The sequence below is a fragment of the Emys orbicularis genome, chromosome 2 (assembly GCF_028017835.1).
Source record: "Emys orbicularis isolate rEmyOrb1 chromosome 2, rEmyOrb1.hap1, whole genome shotgun sequence".
NCBI classification, from domain to species: Eukaryota; Metazoa; Chordata; order Testudines; family Emydidae; genus Emys; species Emys orbicularis.
The window spans coordinates 26,890,607-26,907,007 of record NC_088684.1 but is presented as its reverse complement, the minus strand read 5'-3'; the positions used below and the strand labels follow the sequence as shown (position 1 = coordinate 26,907,007).

The 16,401-nt window shown below is 43.0% G+C and overlaps 1 protein-coding gene across 1 annotated transcript; it reads left to right on the top strand.

The window, feature by feature from the left end:
* Nucleotides 1-214: 214 nt before the first annotated feature.
* UTP23 (UTP23 small subunit processome component) lies at nt 215-9,979 on the top strand. The gene is made up of 3 exons (XM_065398814.1): nt 215-490; nt 8,395-8,569; nt 9,458-9,979. Exons 1-3 carry the CDS (start codon nt 303-305, stop codon nt 9,836-9,838), a joined length of 744 nt encoding a protein of 247 aa, XP_065254886.1. The 5' UTR covers nt 215-302; the 3' UTR covers nt 9,839-9,979.
* The last annotated feature ends 6,422 nt before the right edge of the window (nt 9,980-16,401 follow it).

Below are 16,401 nucleotides of genomic sequence, written 5' to 3'. Positions count from 1 at the left end.
AGCGCAGGCGCAGCGGCGAGCATGAGCCCATGCCTCGCCCCACACGGGACCGCGTGCTGGTGCCGGTGATGAGGTGAACGGGTCACGCGCGCACTAACGGGCGTGGCTCGGCTTCGCAGTCTCGTTCCGGCTCTCAGAGGCATACGTCATTACCCACGCCCCTCGCTAGACGCTCCGCCCTCTGCCCCGCCTCCTGCCGTGCACATGCCTGTGGGTTTCCGGATCCGGGGCAGCCAACAACCACCGTTTAGTTCCGGGTGCGCAGGCGCTGGGGCCGTTGCCCGAGCCGCTCCGCTCTCACTATGAAGATCACGCGGCAGAAACATGCCAAGAAATATATGAGCTTCTACAAGTACAACTTCGGCTTCCGGGAGCCCTTCCAGGTGCTGCTGGACGGGACTTTCTGCCAGGCCGCGCTGCGCAACAAGATCCAGATCCGCGATCAGTTGCCCGGCTACCTCGCCGGGGCCACGCAGCTTTGCACCACCCGGTCAGTGGCTGCGGGGTGAGGGCGATGCAATGCTGTCACGTGACCAGACGGACGTCTGTGCGCGCGCTTGGTGGATGCCGTTATCGCATCCCTGGCGGCCGCGCGCCCAACATCTGCCTCATATGCTCGCCCCGGAGGAGGCGCGAGGTGAACTGATATCCAGGCCCCGGGGAGGCTCTCCAGGGGATTCACCACTCGGTGACCCTGCCGGTGCGGGCGGGGCTGTGCACGGGAGCCCCGGCGGAGGCAGGAGCAGCTGCCTGGGGCCCAGGGAGACGGCGGCGGCGGCTGAGAGCGGCCCGGAGAGTCTCCCTTTGTGTTTTTCTCTGCGCTCCCCAAGCTGTGCGGGGTCCGCCCGCTGAGCGCTCCTCGGGCGCCCCGCAGAGCCAGCGTATTCCTCCCCACTGAGGGTAGGGCGCAGGCAGCCTTGTGAGCTGGTGGGCCCCAGGCTGTGCACAGCCTCGCGACCCCGTCAGTGAGTCTGAGGCGTTGCACCAGGCTGAGGTGTCCCCAGAGAAGGTTTTGGAACAAATTGATAAACCGTAATAAGTCCCCAGGGCCAGACGTGAGTCACCCAAGGGTTCTGAAGGACCCGAGCTTGCCTGTTGTGTAACTTATCCCTTAAACCAGCCTCTGCACCAGCTGACTGAAGGGTTGCTAATGTAGCACCAATGTTTAAAATAGTCTTCAAAGGTGATCCTGGCAGTTGCAGGCCTCTTAATCGAACTTCAGTATCAGGCAAATTGGCTGAAACTATAATGAAGATCAGAATTATCAAACACATAGATGGACATGATTTGTTGGGGAAGAGTCAACATGGCTTTTGTAACAGGAAATCATACCCCACCAATCTGTTAGAATTCATTGGGTGGGGGGGTCAGCAAAAGTGGACAAGGTTTATCCATTTGCTATAGTGATTGTGGACTATCAGAAAGTCTTTGACAAGTACCCTCAGCAAAGGATCTTAAGCCAAGGTCATCTCATGGTTCAGTAACTGGTTAAAAGATTATTTAGATAATGACAGAGAGAGTACACTTATAAAGTTTGCAGAGGATACCAAGCTGGGAGGGGTTGCAAGTGGTTTGGAGGATAGGATTACAATTTTAAATGATCTGGACAAACTGAAGAAATGGGCTGAAGTAAATAGGATGGAATTCAATAAGGACAAATGCAAAGTACTCCAATTAGGAAGGAACAATCAGTTGTACACATACAAAATGGGAAATGACTGCCTAGGAAGAAGTACTGCGGAAAGGGATCTGGGGGTCATAGTCGATCACAAGCTAAATGAGTCAGCAGTGTAACGCAGTTGCAAAAAAAGCAAATATAATTCTGGGATGTATTAGCAAGAGTATTGTAAACAAGACACGAGAAGTAATTCTTCCGCTCTACTCCGCGCTGATTAGGCCTCAGCTGAAGATTGTGTCCAGTTCTGGGCACCACATTTCAGGAAAGATGTGGACAAATTGGGGAAAAAGTCCAGAGAAGAGCAACAAAAATGATTAAAGGTCTAGAAAACATGACCTATGAGGGAAGATTGAAAAAACTGGGTTTCTTTAGTCTGCAAAAGAGAAGACGGGGGGGGGGGGGGGGGGGGGGCGCAGAACAGTTTTCAGGTACTTAAAAGGTTGTTACAAGGAGGAGGGAGAAAAATTGTTCTTAACTTCTGAGGATAGGACAAGAAGCAATGGGCTTAAATTGCAGCAAGGGCGGTTTCGGTTAGACATTAGGAAAAACTTCCTGTCAGAGTGGTTAAGCACAGGAATAAATTGTGTAGGGAAGTGGTGGAATCTCCATTATTGGGGGTTTTTTAAGAGCAGGTTGGACAAACACCTGTCAGGGATGGTCTAGATAATTCTTAGTCCTGCCTTGAGTGCAAGGGAGTGGACTAGATGACATCTCGAGGTTCCTTCCAGTTCTATGACTCTAAGATAGGAAACAAAGGGTAGGAGTAAATGATCAATTTTCACAGTGGAGAGAAATAAGTAGTGGTGTCCCTCAGGGATATGTACTAGAACCAGTGCCATTGAATATATTCATAAATTATCTTGAAAAGGGGGTTAACAGTGAGGTGGCAAAGTTTGTAGATAGTACAAAACTACTCAAGATAGTTAAGTCCAAAGCAGATTGTGAAAGGTTACAAATGGATCTCATAAAACTGGGTGACTGGGCAAGAAACTGGCAGGTGAAATTCAATGTAGATAAATGCAAAGTAATTGACATTGACAAACAATCCTAATTATATATACAAAATGATGGGGTCTAAATTAGCTGTTACCACTCAAGAAATAAAACTTGGAGTCATTGTGGATAGTTCTCTGAAAACATCTGCTCAATGTGTGTACTTCGATTTTCAGAAAGCCTTTGACAAGGTCCCTCACCAAAGGCTCTTAAGCAAAGTAAGCAGTCATGGGATAAGAGGGAAGGTTCTCTCATGGATCAGTAAGTGATTAAAAGATAGGAAACAAAGGGTGGGAATAAATACACCTCTACCCAGATATAACAACACTGTCCTCGGGAGCCAAAAAATCTTACCGCGTTATAGGTGAAACCACTTTATATTGAACTTGCTTTGATCTGCCGGAGTGCGCAGCCCCGCCCCCCCCCGGAGCACTGCTTTACCGCGTTGTATCCGAATTCGTGTTATATCGGGTCGCGTTATATCGTGGTAGAGGTCTAGTCAGTTTTCAGAATGGAGACAGGTAAATAGTAGAGTCCCCCAAGGACACTGGGGCTAGTCCTATTCAACATATTCATAAATGATCGGGGGGAAAGGGGCAAATAGTGAGGTGGCAAAATTTGATGATACAAAACTACTCAAGATAGTTAAGTCCCAGACAGACTGCGCAGAGCTACAAAAGGATCTCTCAAAACTGGTGACTGTGCAACAAAATGGCAGATGAAATTCAATGTTGATCAGTGCAAAGTAATGCACATTGGAAAACATAATCCCAACTATGCATATAAAATGGTGGGTCTGAATTAGGTGTTACCACTCAAGAAAGAGATCTTGGAGTCATTGTGCATAGTTCTCTGATAACATCCACTCAATGTGCAGCGGCAGTCAAAAAAAGCAAACAGAATGTTGGGAATCATTAAGAAAAGGATAGATAATAAGACAGAAAATATCATATTGCCTCTATATGAATCCTTAATTACTGTGTGCAGATGTGGTCACCCCATCTCAAAAAAGATATATTGGACTTTTAAAAGGTTCAGAAAAGGGAAACAAAAATTATTAGGGGTATGGAACAGCTGCCGTAGAAGGAGAGATTAATAAGACGGACTTTTCAGTTTGGAAAAGAGATGACAAAGGGGGGATTATGATAGACGTCTATAAAATCATGACTGGTGTGGATAAAGTAAATAAGGAAGTGCTATTTACTCCTTCTTATAACACAAGAACTAGGGACCGCCAAATGAAATTAATAGGCAGCAGGTTTAAAACAAACAAAAGAAAGTATTTCTTCTCACACAACACAGAGTCAACTTGTGGAACTCCTTGCCAGAGGATGTTGTGAAGGCCAAGACTATAGCAGGGTTCAAAAAAGAACTAGATAAATTCATGGAGGATAGGTCCATCAATGGCTATTAGCCAGGATGGGCAGGGCTGGTGTTCCTAGCCTCTGTTTGCCAGAAGCTGGGAATGGGCAACACGGGATGGATCACTTGATGATTACCTGTTCTGTTCATTCCCTCTGGGGCACCTAACATTGGCCACTGTTGGAAGACAGGATACTGGGCTAGATGGACCTTTGGGCTGACCCAGTATTGCCGTTCTTATGTTTGATATATGCTTGGCATAAATAAGAGTGCTTTTAACTAAAATTACTTTTTTATTAGGTTTTAAATGAGCGTGTGCACACGCTGTAGCAGTAGGGTTAGAGCATTTTAAACATTTATATTTAGTCAAAGTCTAAAATGGTTTCGAGGAATCAGCAACCACCCTTCTGGTGGCCATCCTTCTGTCCAGTTGCTGGGGAGTTTAAAGGTGCCAGATTTTTGCCCAAAGAAAAGCTTTCTTGGAGTGCTTTAAAGTTTTTGTTTCTTTGTTTGTTTTTGTTTTTATTGCCTAATTTTTTATAGCTAACTTAAAACACATAATTATAGTGACTCGTGGTGTGTCATCATGGTAACCCCCTGGTGGGTTACCAATTTTTTTAGTTTTAGCAACATAATTATTTTTTATTATTAAAGCATTTTTAGTTATAACAATAAAACTTATATATCAGAGACACTTAACCAATGTCAGCTGTTCAAACATTCCTTCCATTCTTATGGTACATTAACTCTGTCCCATTCTGATTAGAAAAATTGCAAACATGCAGCTGTGTGGCCTTGCCTTTCAGGGCGTAAGATTATTCCTAACTCTATGGTATTTGGTTTTCAGCTAGCAGTGGCTGACTGAAGATGGTTGACTGAAGTACTGTCAAGTTCTGGGGTTACACACAGGAATGTCAAATTCTGGGAGTTCCAGGTTCATCAATGGCTATTAGCCAAAACGGTCAGGGATGCAACACCATGTTCTGGATCTCTGTAAACCTGTGACTGCTAGAAACTGGGTCTGGGCAACTTAGGGTGGATTACTTGATAAATTGCCCAGTTCTGTTCACTCCCTCTGAAGCATCTGGCACTGTCCACTGTCAAAAGACAGGATACTGGGCTAGAGGGACCATTGGTCTGACCCAGTATGGCCATACTTGTGTTCTTATGACCTGACTCCAACCAGCTTCCCCACAGTGAAACTGCCAAGAAGCAGGTCAACTCCCCTTGGGATGGAACTGTGTGCTTGAAGAGGTACTCGGAGTAGGGGTTTTGCTCGGAGAGATGACTCCCCCTTTTTCCCCAGCAGCCACATGATGCAGCAATGGTAAAATAGTGGCAACCTCTGCTATTTCCCATGGCATCCGTGGCCGGGGGCAAGAGGAGGTAAGGAGAGAAAGCCGATCCCGTCCAGCAGCGCCAGAATTGGGTGTTGGTGCCCCCAAGCTGGCCTCAGGGAGAGCACTCTGCTTCCCCAGTATCTGGGAAGGATGGTGGGCTTCTCACCAGGCATTGCCCTGAGTCAGTGGAGCTTCTCTACCTTTCCCTATTGTCCTTTGACCAGCAGGTTCAGACCTCTGGATATTGGGCATCTGATGAAAGTCTCATTGAGTGAGAGGGTTGGGCAGGTTGATGGGATAAATTAGTAAAAAGGAAGGTGGATGTATATATGAGAATAGGAAATGTGTCAGAGAAAAAGAGAAAAGGAGATGCAGTAAGTAGGACTGATAGAATTGTGTTTGTAAGTTTATTCTTATTTACCAGCAGTGACTTCAGCCACCTGTGCTGCTGGTTAAATACTGTTCAATGAATATATTTGGCAACAGATACTGACCAAATTCATTGAATACGATATTTTAAATGTTTTTCCCTCTTTAATCAACCCTAATAATAAGTTACATATTTTGAAATAGTCCTATAGAAAGTTGATTGCAATTATGTTACAATTAAATCCAGTACTCACCTAGTGCACAGCTTGTTTTATTTCTTTAGGCTGGGATTTTCAAATAACTTAACTTGAAATTCAGTGGTATTTGGGGAACTAACTCGGCACCCTTTGAAAATCCTATCCTTAGACTTCAGAGGGCATAGCTTTGGAGATAAGGCCTCAAGGGCATGGTAACACATGTTTTTCACCCTGCTTACTTTCAAAGATGGAATCATGTTTTAGCCATGTTGAGGAACTACATGTAACCTTAGTCATTTTCATATTCCAATAGTTATTTCAACAGCAGAACTTCCTGAGCTTCATCAGGCAGAAGAGCCCCTGACTTATTGTGATATTGCCAGGGTACAATGCAAGATATGATGTACAATGGTAGTTGCGTGGGTGACTTTAATAAAAAAAAAAAAAAAAAAAAAAAGCATCATAGTTGCTTTGAAAAGGAAGTAAGTATAATGAACAAAAAGGGGTTGAGTTTTGGTCCCTGGGTAGTGGATTTTTTTGGTTTGTCCCAACCCATATTTGCTTTCAGCCTAGAGCACCTGTTCCAAAAAGAATCCTTTACTTTGCAAGCTGGTGGAACTGCAGACAAACAACTGCCTCTTACATTGATACATGTCTGTCCTAACCTCCTTTCCTTCCTCTTTATTGCAGATAAATCAGCAGTGACAGTCATGTAGCACAGAGCAGGACAACCTAGATTTTAGCATTGTGCTGAGTAGAAGTAGTTTGGCATATTCCATCTCTTCACCTCCAGAATAGTTTCTGCCATCCCTGGAAAAACACTTCACGTTGAAAGCAGTGATTCAGTTTACATTCATTTGATAGGTCCTTTCATGTTCCCCATGTCCACAGAGTTGAAATCTACCACCTTTTCACCATCATTATCTGCTTTCTTCAATTTCACTTCATTTTTTTAACCATGTGCAGTGGGAAAATGTTGATCTTTTAAAATATATATTTAGATATATATTAGTATATCATTGTACATAACAATGGCAGCACAGAAACCAAAGACCAGGCTAACCGGCAGCATTATTAATTGGTTTTGTTCCATCATGCCGCTTTGCTTCAGAATTGCTTTGTTAGCTGAAATAGATGCACTCTTAAAATTTTCTGAAAGAGTATGCAATGAACTTTTGGGGTATGAGAGAAAACAAAAAGGAGTTCTGTTTTCTTAATTGTATAACTTGAGTGGATCAGAGCATTGCCCTAGCGATGGTGTAATTATGGTTGAAATGGCATTATCGTTCTAAGGGCTGGTCTACACGGGGGAGGGGGGGGAGATCAATCTAAGATACGCAACTTCAGCTACGCGAATAGCGTAGCTGAAGTCGAAGTATCTTGGATCGAATTACCTGGGGTCCACACGGCGCGGGATCGACGGCCGCGGCTCCCCCGTCGACTGCGCTACCGCCGCTCGCTCTGGTGGAGTTCCGGAGTCGACGGTGAGCGCGTTCGGGGATCGATATATCGCGTCTTAACGAGACGTGATATATCGATCCCGGATAAATCGATTGCTACCTGCCGATACGGCGGGTAGTGAAGACATACCCTAAGATGTGGATATGACTATCCACATATACCCATCTCAATACACATGTCTCTGAAGAAACCCCAGCTAGCGTTGCAGGGCTCTAGACCCTTCCCAAGCCCTGTCAAGCCGTCTGTACTTTATAGAGGCCCTGATTTTCGTCGCCCCACATGCCCCTTTAATATGTAAATCCCAGAGAATGTTTCCGCTGAGTACCTGTAGTTGCAAACCTGCAAAATAGTAATCAAATTGATTGCACATCAGACATCCCAGTGCCTGTTTTTCTCTGTCATGCCATTCAGAGTTGAGATCTCATAGCAACTCAGTGGTCATACACATTAAGGCATAAATTAACACCACATGCAGTAAATAAAGCAGTTGGCACCATTGCGTATTATTTTGTTTTAGTTGTATTATGGTAGTGCTCTGTGTGCTAGGTGATGTCTAAACATATAGGAAGAGGCAGTCCTCTACCCACAGGGCTCACAGTCTTAAGAAATTTGAATTTCTTTATAGTGGCCATAATTGTATTGACATACATTTTTGAATGTGGTAATATATTTGTATAGCAATTGAAGCAGTTGTATAAACATAAATAAGAGTATGAGGAGTTGACACTGCCATTGAATTGTCCCTATTTAATATTTTAAACGTTACTGGTCAGTCTTGTTTAGAACTATTGAACATTTGCTGAAGTGAGACAAACTGTTATTTCGTTCAGATTATTGGGCACTGTGTGACAAGCATAGAGCCTGATCAGATAATGTTCAGCTATAATCAGACATGTTTGAGAATTCAAAATTTAAAATATCCTTGCAGTTGTATGCAACAGTTGTGCAAGTAGTTATTTTCCTCTAGTAAATCAGTCTTATTTTTGCTCTTTAGATGTGTTCTAAAAGAATTGGAGTCATTGGGGAAGGAACTTTATGGAGCAAAGCTAATTGCCCAAAGATTTCAAGTTCGAAACTGTTCCCACTTCAAAGATCCAGTGAGTGGCTCAGCATGTCTATTGTCCATGATTGAAGAGGGTAATCCTCATCACTATTTCGTTGCTACGCAGGTAATACATTTTGAAATAAAGTTAAGCCATATTTCCTAAATCTATTCTCTGATTCCTAAGTATCAGGAATTCTGTCAACTATGAACATGAGATTTATATGGTTTATTGGGACTAAATGTATAAGACTTGCATGCCCAAGACAAGTAACTTTACATGCAAATTACAAAATGGGAAAATTGTAGGTTGCATGCAAAGTTACCAGTTTTGTCAGCACATGTGAATGATTAGCTGTTACTGTAGTCAGTTCTCTAAAACAGAATGACAGTTTTAAGGAAACCAGCAGCGGATGTGATTTTTGCATGATGAATGGGAACAAAAAGATTGTATGTGCCCTGATTGCATGTCCCCAAGTCTGTGTTAGCATTGGTTTAACATACTGTAATTTTTATTAAAATGCTAACCTGGAAATTTGGAATAGCTTTTGGTTCATCTTTTTTAAATAGAAAATGATATTTAAACTGGCAAGTGCTGTTGAAACCTGTGTGCAGATAAGACACTGTAATTAGATCTATTATTGTGACTTTATGTGCATTCACTAGCACTTTTATGTATTTGAATCTGAATCTGTTTTTTATTCTGCATTATGTGAAAATAAGATGGTTTGCTAGAATCTTATATAGCATCTTCTATTAGAACATTTACCTCTTTTGCAGATTACTGGGGCAGTTACCTGTTTACCTGTTCTAAACACTTTGTTTTTTTGTTTTTCTGTCCACAAAGGTAGGAGGTAAATTTCCATCATCTTTATCCCTGATAGTGAAAGGGGAGGTATACTCTGACTTTATTTTATAGAATGTATCTGTCTAATCTTTGTTTTAAAAGCAGTTGCATTTGAATTGAAGGTTTGATCCATTCCAAAATATTGACTGATGTGTTTGATTTTGACAGGACCAGGATTTGGCAACAAAAGTGAAGAAAAAGGCTGGAGTTCCTCTTCTCTTTATTATTCAGAACACTATGGTGCTGGACAAACCTTCTCCAAAATCACTGGCATTTGTTCAAGCCATGCAGGCAAATCAGCTTGTTCCAGAGCACCAGAAACAAAGTATTGAGCATCTTAAAGAAGAACAGGGACTAGTAAAGGAGTCTGAAAACAGAAGAAAACGTAAGAGGGCAGGTGGCCCCAATCCTCTCAGCTGCCTGAAGAAAAAGAAAAAAGTGCAGGAGATCCAACAGCCTTCCGCTGCTAAGAAGAAACGAAAAAGAAAACGAAACCGGGCTAAATCAGAAGCAAAGGCAGTGTCTGTGCAGCTGAGTGTGAAAGCATAAAGCCGCCCATATAAACCTTACTGGACTTGAATACAGCTTGAACTTTGTGCAAAGAAAAAAAAATTCTTACAATTCTAATATGAAAATAAAAGCGTTTATTTTTATGAAATATTATATTCTTCATTATAACTTTCACCACCTTTGTATATTTATATCATTCCAATAGTATAACTTGCTCTTTATTAATCAGATAATTACAAAACATTTTTTCCCCACTATAACCACAAGTCTGCCCTCACTGAGCAATTGGAGAGCTGTTATGTTGCAAAATCTGGTATCTGGAGTGCCCCAAGTAGTGACACTTTTTTTATTATTATTAATTTCTCTGTGCATGGGACTGCTCTCACATGAACAAATGGTGTATATTATTCCTGGGCCTGCCTTAGTTGGGATCCTAAGGAGGGAAGTGTAAATGAGTTTTATAAATTTTCCTGTAAGGTGTTGTAACAGGATCTTCTCAAACTGCATCAGACCGTGCCTGCATTTCCCACTCTCATGTAAGCCAGTGTCCAATTTCCAGGACCGTGCGTCAGTGAAGTTTCTTCTAATGTCAGTATTCATTGCTTTTTCTGTGGGATACATTTATTGTTGAAAATCAAACGCAGTTCAAGTTAAATCAAGATGGACAAACCACCTGGATCCTCCTGAGGCCTCTGCCTCAGAGAGCTGCTACCTATGCAGGATGTATACCCCCTGCTAGGTCTTCCACCTGGCTAGTGTGGCTAGTTTCCTTCCAGGTCTTTTCCCTGACCCAGCATCTCCTGCAGGAGACTTTCCTACTCCTTGCACCTCTCCCCTCAGTTGAGCTGCTGTTGGTCTCTTTATCTCACCACTTGGGAGGCAGCTAGTTAGTTATGCGCAACTCCCTTCAAGGGGTCAACCCACCTTTTGACAGTTTTCCTATACAGCACTAGTGCCTGAATAGGTCACTTAGGCACAGGAGAAATGGTAGGAGCAAGTGTGCAACTTGGTCATGCTGAAACATAGTGCCACACAACAATAGAAGTGAGGTTGTTCATAGTACGGCACATCCAAGCTGGAGCTGTGAAACACTTGGCTAGGTGGCAGTGGTGAGGGCTGTATCTTTTTTTGCAGTCTGCCTCAGCCATCTTGTAAGATTATAAACAGAATAAAATCAGGCTGCTGAGGGAGCTTGAAAAAAACATAATGGGGCACTTCTGCGTCTTGTTCTGTTTCCTGCACAAGCTTGCCTGTGCAAGGAGACATGGAGACAGTAAAGTGAAACTGACAAGAAGTCTATTCTGTAGATCCTGTCACACAGTGAAGAAGGATGCACTATAATATGTAGATGGAAATTGTGCGATTTTTAATCTGTTCATACTGCCTCTGCCCAACCACAGTATAAAGAGGGAAAACTTAAGACCAGTTAAGGGTGCTAAGGGGAACACCCCCTTCCTCCACACCACAATCCCGTAAAAGCAACTAAGCTATCCATTTTAAATGTATTTTAGCCCCCACACATCATTCACTATTTTACTGGCAGAATCTCATCTGTAGATAAAATGTACCTTTCTATACAATAACACCATTTCTCACAGTTGCAAAATTTCTGCACTATTAACATGGCTGTTAGAAAGCTGTACAGGTGTAGTATATAAATGTGTTTTCCCCCAGGGAAGTATGAGGGCAGAATTAAGTTTTTGTGTTATAAGTGCACTTGTTGCCTGCTACTTGATAAAGTGCCTCAAAAGTGGTAATAGCTCTTTTGGGACTTTGACCCCTTCCTTCTGTAGTTTCTTAAGGATCTCAGAAGGTTTATAGAAATTTCCCACAACCCACTGCTCATGAGAGGAATGCCAGGAAATGTGGGATAAATACTTAGCGTACAATACAACTATAATGGTGGACTATGGTAGATGTGGCCCAAAACTGCCTCTAACAGCATGGCTTCACCACACCATTCAATTCTACATTCATACAGGACATAATCACCCTGTGCAGTGACTGCTGGAGAATGGAGCAGCAAAGGTAGCTTTGATACTAATGGTGAAAAAGCCCTGCCTGCAGAAAGTAGTGTAGTTACAAATGGGGATGTAACAGTTAAGTCACACCAATCATGCTGCCCCTCTGCCTAGCAGTAGTTAGTGTCCTTTCAATGATGAGGAGTCTGGGCATCTTCTCAATGTGATTTGTGTGTTCATGCTCTTCACACCAGTCCTTTTACAGAGGCGGTCACAAGCAGCACCAAGGCAATCACCTCTAAATGATTAATCCAGAGCCAATGCCTGATCGCTAGGAAGTAACTGCCCAGAGAATTGACTCTAGTTAGATTAAAGCAGAGAGCAAGCTTGGTGTGTGCAACAGCTTCCCCTCAAAGAGTCTGCATCACTAACCTGACAGCACTACACCATTTCTTCAAAGACTAAAGCTCTGAGACTAAGAAAAAATTGGTAAGACTGTAACAATGCCATCTCTTGACTCCCACCATAACAATATTAAAGCTAATTATTTTCATGGTGTCTCCTTAGTATCATCTTTTTCATCCAACTTAGCACTGTTGCTGCCATAGGGAAGTTGCAGGTTGGGGTTGAAAATGGATGTGCAGCATTAGCCTGGGTTAGCTCCACAAAGGGAGCTTTAGGCACTTTGCCACCCAATGAAATCCACAATCTGAGTTAGGTGCCCAGGCTCCCTATACAATGCATGGGGGGAGTTAGGTGTCTTAAGAATGGGATTCACAAATGCCAGTAGGCTGAGCAGAGAGCTGTGTAAGCTAGCCAATAGGAAAAGCTGAGGAGAGAGTTATGGCCTAAGCCCCACCTCTGAAAGGGAGCTACTCACCTACTGCCACATCTATGACCCCTCTCCTGGAGTTGGAGGACATGCCTTGTTTATAACTTTTATCCCAGTGGTTAAAACACTCCCACAGGATGTGGGGAGACCAGGGTTTGATTCCACACTCTGCCTGATGCAGAGACGTGATTTGAAGTTCACCTGCCTCCTAGGAAAGTGCACTAATGACTGGGCTATGGGGTTTTCTGGAGCAGGTCGCTCTCAGGGCAGGTCTACACTATCGCTCTAGTTGATCTAACTTACATCACTCAGGAGTGTGACAAAGCTTTCCCTCTCCCCCAGCAACACAAGTTTTGCACTGTCCACACCGGCGCTATGTCAGCGGGAGATGCTCTCCCACCAACATAGCTTATGCTTCTCACCGAGGTTGAATAATTATGCCTATGGACGAGCACTCTACTGTCGGCATAGCACGTAGTGTATACTTGCCCTCAGTCTCTCCTTTTTAAGCTGTTTCACTGTGTATACATATTTAAATATGTTTGGTTCATATTGTGAGTATTCCTCTATAGCCCAGTGACACTATAGGCCACTCATGTGGAACACCCAGATTGCAGTCCCCTTACTCCAGTGAATGCTTAGGCTTACTCTCTCTTCAGCATTTCCTACTGGCTAGCTTAGGTGGCTCCTACTCAGCGTGCTGGTTTTTGTGGGTACCTTATGCATTGTATAGGGAACCTGGGTGTCTGACTCGGGGCTGTGGATTTCACTGGGCAGCGTGGCACCTAAAAGTTAGGCACTGCACCCACCGAGCATTGAAACACCTAAATCCTTATATGGATCTAGCCCTAGTCTATAGAAGGTGTCCACAATAGAAAAAGAACAATTGCAGCTGTGAAGCAGCTGACATACCCTGTTTCAGAATGGAACTCCTGGTTTAGCTGGCTTGGGTGATCCTGCTCACCCAGGAAGTGCTACAGTCGGTCAGATCATGTGGTGTTATCTTTTTCATGCAAACTCAGACAGAATTTTAAAAGAAGTAGGTCTTGGAGATTTACACCCCATCTACAAGTAATCCAGTTACATTATGGTTAAAATTCACAGTGCCTCAGTGTACAGCTGTAAGAGGGTTAAAGCCTTTGACTGTCCAAGGCAATGATCTAAGTATATCCCATCAGCACTGAGTATGATCAGTCTTATGTGGCTTAGTGGACTTGCTTATGCCTGTAATGTCGATAGGGTCCCAACTGTATCTTATCATAAAGATTTGGTGTTAGGATTGTTCTGTCACAGCATGTCTCAGGCAGCGTGTCACTGTTCTCAAAGCTATAGACACCACAAAGAGGAGTGAAGGATTTCTTGTTGTCTCAAAAGTAATGTTTAAATCCCTTTCTTGAGCAGGTACTGTAATTAAATCTGAAGGAGTAGAAACGAGGACCCGAAGTTTTAGGACACCATGTATTACATCTTGAACAGATTAATAGGGGAATAAAACAACAGTATTTCAGCTGCAGTCAGCAGAACATATTGACCAGGACAGCCTGCCAATTCAATTGGCTGGATTTATACGTTGGTGTGATCTGGTATTGTACGATAAATCATTCCCTAGCATCAGTTGACAACACTGAATAGATGAGTTAATCAGGAGCTACTGGAACCTGAAATGTTTATGAATCATTAAAATAAATCTGAATATGCTATGACTAGAAGAATAAATACATTCTGGTTGGGTGCGATAATTTGTTCCCCAGCTATGTATTTCCTTGGGTCCATGAAAATAAATAGAAAGTCCAGAGCTCCTGCTCATTTGTTTTCTCTTGTCCTGGTGTTCTGCAAATGATTTCTTGATCAACTGTAGCGTCTTTGGGTAGATTCCTGAACACGTCTTGTTGGATGCCAAAGATGAAGTGCATAAACACAATGCAATTTGTATTCGTCTAGCATCTTTCCTATCACAGTTTCACAAGCTACTGTACTGTATACCTCTGTGCAAGCATATCTCACAGGAAGCAGCCATACATATGGGGGAAATGAGCATATAAGAGTCAAGAGCAGGGCTGTACATTACAGGGAGGAAGACTGCATTGCACATAGTGAAACTGACAGAAAGTAAGGCTTCAGTATCAAGTGTGCCACAAGTACTCCTGTTCTTTTTGCGGATACAGACTAACACAGCTGCTACTCTGAAGTGTGTTAGAAGTGATAGAGAGAAGATATACCTCTAGAATTGGGGCTAAAACCACCAATTTCTGTGGGGGGAGGATGTGTGATGTATTTTGGTAACTATTATGTCTTTATTTAATGTGTACTATATACACCGCTACCTCGATATAACGCGACCTGATATAACACGAATTCGGATATAACGCGGTAAAGCAGTGCTCCGGGGGGGCGGGGCTGCGCACTCCGGCGGATCAAAGCAAGTTCAATATAACGCCGTTTCACCTATAACGCGGTAAGATTTTTTGGCTCCCGAGGACAGCGTTATATCGAGGTAAAGGTGTATTTATATCCCTACGAACTCTGCTAACTGCAGAGGCAGTCAGTCTTTTTGAAAGGCAGAGTTGCTGCAGTATGCTACACAGGAGACAAACTGTGTTCTCGCCTAGTGATTTTCCTTTTAGTTGCTTGTTTTGTTATTTGCCTTAATCTAAAATTTACAAAAAGCATACAATTGAACTGTGTGCATGGAAAAAAACATACCAATAATGCTGGCAAAAAGGCTTAGATCTAAAACAACAGAGCTCAGAGAAAGACAAACAACAGAAAAGAGGTGATCTGGGTTAAAAACAAAAGAAGGGTGTAAGAAAAGGGTGTAACAAAGGGTGTAACAAAAGAAGGGAACATATGAACTGGAACCATAAACTCACTGAACGTTAAATCTCACTAAATGAGGGTCAATCCATCCTCATCATCGTATCCACTCATTATACTCCACACCCGAACATAGCCATTATATGAACAACATACCCTCATATCTCAATGTCTGTACTTTGACCCATTAACCTTTTACCCCCAATCGGGGATATTGCAGATTATGTATTCCTTACGCCATCCGATCTTAAACCGAACTTCGCACCTCTTGATAATCTGTACGTTATTCCCTGATAACCAGAAACTTTTACGCTTAAACTCTGTACCGTTCACTTTTTTTTTTAACATCATCTTAATAAAATTTTTAAACCTGTTCCTATTCTGTACCTCAAAGTATCACCCTGGAATCCCCATATTCATCATGGTGATATGATTATGATATGTTTTGTACAGAGTAAGCCTTGTGAGGTAGCATTTTAAAAGTCTTCATCTGTTGAACATTAATATCCTGTTGGATTGTATGTACTATCATTGCATGTGAAGTTATGAAGCATTGCTATATGTGTTTCTGAAATATGTTGTGAGGTTGGGAGATGCCCACAGCCAATCTTTCAATTGCAGCTAGAGTGACCAGATAGCAAATGTGAAAAATCGGGACAGGATGTATTAGGCACCTATATAAGAAAAAGCTCTGAATATCAGGACCGTCCCTATAAAATCGGGACATCTGGTCACCCTAATTGCAACAAAGCACCAGCCAGACATGTGCTGATGACCCATTGAAGGGAATCCACCCTCCCAAAGGCCATCCCAGAGAATTCTCAGTGAGAGCACATAGCCAATGGAGACTGCCTGACCAATGGGGGCTGCCTAACCCCCATGTCACAGCAAGGATCTTTCTAGCAAGCTGGAAGAAAATATAAAAGTGAGACAGTGACAATTATCACCTGGCCTCTTTTCCCCCTCTCCCATCTCAACACCTCAAAGAAGGTCTG

Excerpts from the sequence above, each read along its gene's own strand:
- UTP23 (XM_065398814.1), top strand. The coding sequence starts at position 303 with ATGAAGATCACGCGGCAGAAACATGCCAAGAAATATATGAGCTTCTAC. Across the intron at positions 491-8,394 it reads ACGCAGCTTTGCACCACCCG|ATGTGTTCTAAAAGAATTGG; the intron begins GTCAGTGGCTGC and ends TTTGCTCTTTAG. Across the intron at positions 8,570-9,457 it reads ACTATTTCGTTGCTACGCAG|GACCAGGATTTGGCAACAAA; the intron begins GTAATACATTTT and ends TGATTTTGACAG.